We start from the raw sequence: 8,296 nt of genomic DNA on the forward strand, positions 1-8,296 counted from the left end.
AAATTCTAATAGTTGTGTTTAATCTTCATAAGCGCCTCATTCTAATGTTTATATTTTACAAATAATTTGTATCTTCAGTGAAACTCGGATAATGCAAGCAGCGTAATGAGACAAGTATAATCTGTTTTGTCTTGTGTCTTGATATTTTAATTATGCTACTCATTTCATATAATTATTCAGTATTCCTATAAAATATAATTGTATTCTCGAGTTTTCTTAAGTAGTTTCACTTACATAATGATAGGTTATAAAATTAGAATAATTGAATTTCGAATCTCGACATTTGATACACATGCTTCCCTACTGATTTCATGTCCATCAATTTATTTTCTTCGCAATGAATCAGTTCTTGGTATTTTGCTAATTAATTGGTTTCTTCCGTATTGCCTTAGTTCTTTACATTGAAATTGTTATCTGTATTAAAGTAATCTATTAAGTAGTGTTTTCATGATGTCAAGTACTCTTATTTCTTTTTGTCACACCTTTTATCATCATTAATTCCAATTGGTTGTTTTTTCTGTTATTTTCTCATTCACTGAAAATATCATAGATTTTGGATCTTCAATGTATTGGCTGTGTAATTTAGATCTTGATAATCTTGAGCTCGTGTTGAGTTCTCTGCTTTTCCCGTTTTGACAGTTTTTCTTTTTGACCAGAATCCAAAGACATTTCACATTTATACTAATCTTCGCCATTCTGCCCGTTGGTCAGATGTTAAACAATGAAATGGAATCAAGTGGTCACTTGTGCCGATACACCTTCTAAGGAGAGAGGAAATAGTATATTAATAAATTATATCTGGTAATGTAATAATATGGTCACATGTGACGTCATACAAAATCAACAGATCTGGTATCACTGAGGTAAAGGTACTTGTGAGTAAATTAAAGGTTATGGTTCCTCTTTGGTTTGTAATTGCTGGTATCATTACACTTATTCGTATTCCTTCAGTGTATATTTTACATGATTTTTGTAATTTTTTGTGTATTTTGCCTTGCACTATTCTTGCCTTTTCCATTCTATGTGCTTTGTTTACTAATGCAACAATGAAAAATGAATTTGGGCGGTGTCAGCCATCTATTGGTGTCAGTGATGTGGGGTTCTTCTTCGTTCTTTCCAGGAGCCATCGGTACAAACCCTCTGGAGTGGACCGGCAACGTGACAGTCCGGAAGAAGCGCAAGCCGTATTCCAAGTTCCAGACACTGGAGCTGGAGAAGGAGTTCCTCTTCAACGCCTACGTGTCGAAGCAGAAGAGGTGGGAACTGGCGAGGAACTTGAACCTCACAGAGCGTCAGGTAAAGATCTGGTTCCAGAACAGGCGGATGAAAAACAAAAAGAACAGTCAGCGGCAGGCTCAGCAGCAGAACCAGCAGAACAGTCAGGCCCAGACGCACCAGCACCACCAGGACAGTAGCCAACCAGGGGCTGTTGTGGCGCCTGGCCAGAATCACACTGCCGCCACGAACGGCACGGTGAAACAGTGACCTTTGGGGTTCTCTGGGGGTGTCATGGGCCATCATGGACACGGGATAGCAGCCTAAGTCGAAAGGTGATTCCAAAAGAAACAAAAACACCACCTCGTACCATGAAAGAAAATGCCCACTGGCTTAAAGGCAGCCAGAAAGTAAAAAATCTCCACCCTCAGAGCTGATTCTAACTCGGTATGTCAGCAGCTGAATATATCTTGATACCAAATCAAGGACTTTTAATTGCAGTGAAGGTAGAACTTCTGCCAAAAGACTATTTATTTAACAAATACGCTGCTGTGTTAGCTTTACTGCTATAGTTTACTGCAAAATTACATTTTCGTTCATGTTCCTTGGTACAAAGAAACAAAGGAACAAGAATCCCAAAGGTCACTTTCAGCATGTGTGGTAAACATGCATGGACTTCTGCTGGAAAGCTAAAAGATACACAAACTTGTACATTTGAAACGAATTCATTTCTTCTTCGTTGTAGGAAGTGTTGTTCTTTATACTTGTGCAAAACGTTCGTGAACTGAATGTTTGGTGTTAAGAAAACATTTTTTTTGCAAGAAGCACGTCCATGGTTAAAAAAAAGAGCTGAATTTCTGTAAGAAGTGTTCGAGGTGAACAGAAACACTCAACATGTGAAGTGCGCTCTCTCTCTTTCTCTCACTTCTATCTGTATCTCAGTAATGTTTTTTCCAGTTCCCCCTCCCCCCTCATCTTATCTTCAAGAAGTACATAGTAAACCAACAATGGATTAAGAAAGTATCTCTTGTCATTGTTTTTCCTTGAAAACTACAGACATCATTGTGCAAAGAAGTTAATATGTTGTAGAGTATTCGAGTGGACATTGTTGGATTGGAAGATATGTGAAGGATTCCAGATCTCTTGTAGACATTTGCCTCAAACAGAGCGCTGAGTACAACCATGTTCAACACCTGCCAAAGTTCTCGAATTACTTAAGGGAATATAATAAAAGCTCTTTTTATTGTAGGGTTATATGGGGGGAAGCGACAAGAGCAAGACATTGATGAATGATACCCAGTGTTAAAGATAAGAGTTTTCCAGTGATTACTTTTTTTTATGGAATGAAAAAAACAGTTGATGGTACATTGGAAGCAGTCAGCACCAAAGCATGTAAAAAAACGAAAGATCTAGTGTAGTAGTTGGCATAGGTATGTAACTAAATACATATTTTAATAGACGAAAGGAAAGCCTATGTATAATTATACAACAGCAGTTCGTGACAACAATTCAGCATTTTCTAAGTGAAGGTTTGCCCTAGAAATGAAAGAAAAAAATAAAACTGGGTACTTTTCCCTGATGTCCTTCCTTTCGCCTGAGACTAGAATTGAGCAGATGTGTTGTGGCAAGAAAATTCAAGTCCCTTAGTTACTATAATGCTCTTATAATTATTATTATTATAATAATTGTCTGTACATAACCATCTTAACTGAAGTGTGAATGAGGATGTGTGAATGAGCTGATGTGTGTATAATTACGTGGATTATGCTTCTCACATATTTAAGGAAAAATGTATTTTAAAAAGTTAAACCTATTAAGAATAGACTCAATATGGCTTAGAATGGAAGGGAGAGACACTATAAACTATTTCCTCAAAATCTTGAGCAAGTTCTTCAAAGATGAAATTGTCCACGGAAGATTTATACCAGTTTATTTATTAACTAATATTAAACGATTTTTTTTTATTTGCAAAACCCTTCTAATACTAAGCCCTCAAATACAAAATTGGTAATTTTTATGAACACAAATGCCAAAACTGTAGGAGTTCAAAGTACCTTAATTTAGTCTCTTCAATATATAGAGAGCTAGTATGATCCGAATTATTAATAGGTAGAAATTTCTTCATACAGTTTTGGCATTTATTGTTGAGTAAAAGCAAAAGGGAAATAATTGAGAACATATATAGAATTCAAGGTGATCTACAATTGTGACATTTGAAGTTGTTTGAGTGATGTCACTATGAATACATAAATACATTTAAAAAATAAGTATATACATATATATGCCCTGTTGTACATTTGGTGTTACTAGCTAGATAACCTATCTTCCCAGATTCATTCTGTTGTTAAATTCTGCAATACTTTTCTAAATAATGGGGAAAGAACACTTGACCAAAAATGCGTAAGTAATTATTTGCTTTAATAATTATAAAGAATTAGCATAACATAATGAGTTGAACTTTTGTTCATTCCTTTTGTTGGATATTTGTTTCACTTAAACATAATACAATGAAATCAAAACATTTTTTTTCTCCTAGTGAAAGACTAGTGAAACAGGGCTAAGAAAAGTTGCGATCTCATAATTTGCATTTAAGGTGTATTTGCTGCTTCTTGAACCATATTGCAAATATATCCTTTACATAGTATTGGGCTATTGAAAATATTTCTTTGCAAAGAAATAATGTTATTAAATGGGGCGATATTGTAATGCATTGCAATAACAGTAGTAGGATCGTGTGTTTCTTATTTAATTGAATTACTATGCGAGTAGTGAAAGTATAAGATAAAATTATGCTTAACAGGATAAGAAGATTTGTTAACATTATCCACCTAAATATTCTATACTACAATAAATTAATGTGAATACAAGCGTATAATTTCATTCTCAACAACTTTTAATTAGTTTTATGAATATGATTGAATTATATTTTTGAAGCGTTTGTTTGATGTATTACAGTACACCTAATTTCAGCAGTATTCTGAATACTGAGAACACTTCATACTAGGATCGTGATTGCCGATAGGTATTCCAAATTGTACTTTTGGGTCGATATGTTGTTATTAATTAATTAATGCCACTTAATCATGTTTGAAACATCATGTTTTCATAATTGTATACATTCAGTTAATTATGGAAAAGAAAGCAAATATATTCGTACAATTACAAAACTAGAGCAGTGAATTCGGATATCAATAAAAAAAAATCAATAAATGATGTGTGTGTTATCGTTTGGTACATGTATTGCAAAAATTATAGTCATATTAAAAAGTTACAACTGTAGGAATTCAAGAACATATATCGAGTCAACTTTCCAAGTACAAATAATTGCTTACATAAACTTATTCTCACGTACTTGCCTAGACTTTCAAAGAGCATAGAATTTTAATTTTGTATACTTTCATTACTTGTATCGTCCATTTACATACTGCATGCAAAATCTTCGAGAGAAATATTGATATATGTGTGTGTGTATATGTGCTTCAGAGGGAGAGTGTGTGTAGCGCGCGCGTGTGTTTGGGCGTGTGTGATTGAAAATGTTTTCTGCTATTATAAGCAGAAATTTATAAAAATTATGAACTTCCAATTTTTAAATTTGTACTACTAGTTAAGATACCAGTGAGAGTGTACAAAACACTTTTTAAATAGATCTTCTGTTTGAAGCGTTTGGCTTGATGCTTTTTCATACAATCTTGGCTTGAAATGAAGATATGTTGATTTTTACTATTCGTGTATAACAATTTTCTAAATATAAATTGATTTGAGATGTTTGAAAACAAATCTGACGATCGGTGTTATCGTCGTTAAACTTTTGTATACTTTCTTTAGAGCTAATTATCTTTTTACATGTTAATGCTATAAGGGTCAAAGACTTGTTTTAAAAATATTGTGCAATGTATTGTAAGTGGTTTACTTGTGGAAGTACAGAGGCAACAGATTTCAAATTAGTAAGCACATGTTTTAAATGATACGATTGTTTATGAATCAGACACGTTTCCGTTAAACATAAAGAATTATGTTATATTTACATATATTTTATGTGCCATACACAATTAAAGCATAAGTTATGTTAAATACGATACGAATTAGAATATGTACAAGAAATTGTGTATTTGTGCACAGGGAAAAAAAGTTTGTTTGCAATAACCAAAAACTAAATTCTTGCAAGTAAATACTTTTTTAAATAAGCAACGAACAAATGATTATTAACCCGAATCCAATTGTTTTAATAATTGTTTACGTATATATAGTTACCAAGTAACTTGGTCAAAATTACAAAATTTAGTGCAAAGTGTCCATTTCGAAATGAAAATTTGAAATTCATAGTATTTTGAAGGCAGTTCATACTTTTATGACAAAATAAATCTTATATCTCTGTGATACCAATGTAAGTTGATTCTTTTATTCCATGATCCTTACTTGTGCTACATAATTACTTTTGTACTATCCACAAGTTTTGCCACACTGCCTTACTCTCTATACGTACTTCGTTTCAGTTTCCATTTGTTATAAGATTTTTGAACTGAAATTAAGAAAGTTTCTTGTTGTTTGCTAATTAAGCTTGATGGTCCTGAGAAGGTTTAATTGCTTATAGTTATGCTATGTTTTAGCGGAGGGGTGTTTGCAGAGGCTACGTACTGTGGTGTGATTGTCACTTGAGTTCAGTTGTATGTCTGTAACGTAATGGGTGAACATTTCGTTCAAAATTTATGCTATGTATTTTACCATATAGTATTGTATAGTTAATACTCGAAGTACCTCAACTTTAAGGTTGCTATTTGTCAAATTGCATTCAGGAAATATGTAAATTATTGTTATTGGAAGTATATCTGCAAACAATACTATTAGTTTACAATAGAAAAGAGCAAATAAGCAATATTAGAAATTTCACTAGATATGCACATTCTATTTGAAGCAACAAAACAAGAGTTAAGGTACTTCGGTAACTGAATAGTGTTTCGAATTTCAAAGGCATTTTAACGTACTTCATTCTTTTATTTAATAGTATATCTATATTTAAAATGAACTCAATTATGTGTTATGAATTTATGAATAAGGTTACATGCGTGAAGAGAGTTCCACATATGAAGCGCGCGCAGTGTGCTATCTACGTTAGAATTTGCATGTTAGATTTGTGTTACATTAATTTTAAGTGCGGACTAGAAACGTTAGTTATTTTCCATTTTTTCCAGTTGGTATTTGTTTTCCCTTCTTCCCATACATGACAGTAACAGTGACCGGTGAATAATTGTTTTATTTCGCCTTGTGAAACAAGAATTGCTAAGTACCTATAAACATAAATTAATCAGGAAAATGTAACCATCAGAATTAAGAAAAATCATTCATTTCCACAATAACGTTATTGTACGTGCGTGTGTGTATGTGTGTGTACATATATACGTATAATATAAATATATATATAGTCATGTATAGCCTGTCAAGAGATTTTTCTTTCCTGTCAATACGTCGATATTTTTTTTAAAGAGAGGTTGAAAGTTGTTAATTAAGGCTAAATGATAGACAGGAGTATGTGCAATATCATTATAATATCCCTCATTCTCTTTAAAATCTTCGTTGGCGATAAAAATTTTATATCTATAATTGCGGAAAAAACAGCCTCATGTTGTTAATAAGCTTAGAACTGGTTTTAATCATGGAAGGAGATCACATTTTTTTTCAAGATTTTCAAAAAATAATATGTGTAAAAATCAGCATTTATGCTGTTAGTCATGGTTGAGTCAGCTTTGAAAATGCATTTGTTTCTTTCACGAAATGCTTACATCTCTTCTAAGCCTATTATTAACTTATAATTTCGAGAATTTTATTACTTAAAAAACAATTTCAAGTTAGTAATTATCGAATTAGCTCTTTGTACCTTAAGTTTGATATAAATGTAAAAAAAAAAAGTGTCTTTCACAACTGGATGGAGGAAACCAGTTTTATCCCTGCCATGTATAATTGATTTGTATTGTTGTGTTCTGTTGTTGCGTTATTATACAAAGATATATGTCATGTGCCCATTGTATGTGTTTTACAAACATTGTTTTGGGGTCGTCTGTACAATGACAAGAGCATGCATGTGTGTGATTCATGTTTGTTAGAGTGAGCTTTCCTTGGCATATTGTGTGCACAGGGTGTGTTTATCAATGTATTGTAAATAAAGCGGATCTTCTTTACTAAATTCTTGTGTGTTTTACTCTATTAGGTAACTACAATGTGATCCATTGCATGCAAACAATCTACTAGTGTGAAGGAACATGGTAAAAATCTATGGTACCACCTACGTACCATATCGACCTTACTGGAAAATAGGTAGTCATATGTTTGGTACTGAATGGGTTTGAGTAGGGTTAAGGTACGAGATGTGTTGCTGTACAGTGGGATGCATAAGCATTACCAAGCAAATTGTACATCGATCAAACAAAACCCCAAACAAGTTGCTGACAACTTCTGCACTAGCAATGTAAAATATAATTTCCTAACAACATGTAAGATGCAAGTGAAAAATTAATGGAAATAGTCATGGATAATTTGCCGGGCAGCACTTGTGCATCCCACTGTACATCTGTGTTCTTTCAATCAGATCTTCCAAATGAGCAGGCCTATCACTACTTGGCATCTGGACATGTTCAAAAGCTATCGTTTATGGTTTGTAGAAGCATCTAAATAAAACATTACAAACCACCGTAATTTTACATAAGCTATATATCCTATGAACAATAATATTTTTCTTTTTCGTATTAAGTTAAATACTATTGTTCTTGAATTAAATATAGGATATTGCTTGTTAAGTTTTACCAACAACTTAATTAATAACATTTCATAAAGGCAAGAAATTTATAAGTGAGAGAATGCATATGTATTTCATGACGTGTAGGCTGTGCTAACTTTAATATACGTATTTAGTTATGCAGTTTTATCTTTTAGTTCATTTAATACATCTACTTAGAGAAATTTTGTATAATGCACAAAATGCAAATCAAAACATTCTCAAGTTTCAATTCTGCTGATGAAGAAAGAGGTCTACAGTACAGAACATAGTACAATGTATGTAAAAAAAAAACATGGTAAATGTTAGAGTTCT

The 8,296-nt window shown here is 32.7% G+C and overlaps 1 protein-coding gene across 2 annotated transcripts in view; it reads left to right on the forward strand.

The window, feature by feature from the left end:
- The window catches only part of Abd-B (Homeobox protein abdominal B), a 328,595-nt gene extending 321,208 nt beyond the window's left edge, over positions 1 to 7,387 (forward strand). Inside the window, exon 5 of one of the 2 annotated variants that reach the window (XM_083110535.1) lies at positions 1,091 to 7,387. In XM_083110535.1, coding sequence (XP_082966661.1) covers positions 1,091 to 1,485 — 395 coding nt within the window. In that variant the 3' untranslated portion in view covers positions 1,486 to 7,387. The remainder of the gene's footprint in view (positions 1 to 1,090) is intronic. The other variant, XM_083110536.1, reaches the window with a different exon arrangement.
- Positions 7,388 to 8,296: the final 909 nt, after the last annotated feature.

This window comes from Lepisma saccharinum, chromosome 24, assembly GCF_977018435.1.
Source record: "Lepisma saccharinum chromosome 24, izLepSacc3.1, whole genome shotgun sequence".
In the NCBI taxonomy this organism is placed as follows: Eukaryota; Metazoa; Arthropoda; class Insecta; order Zygentoma; family Lepismatidae; genus Lepisma; species Lepisma saccharinum.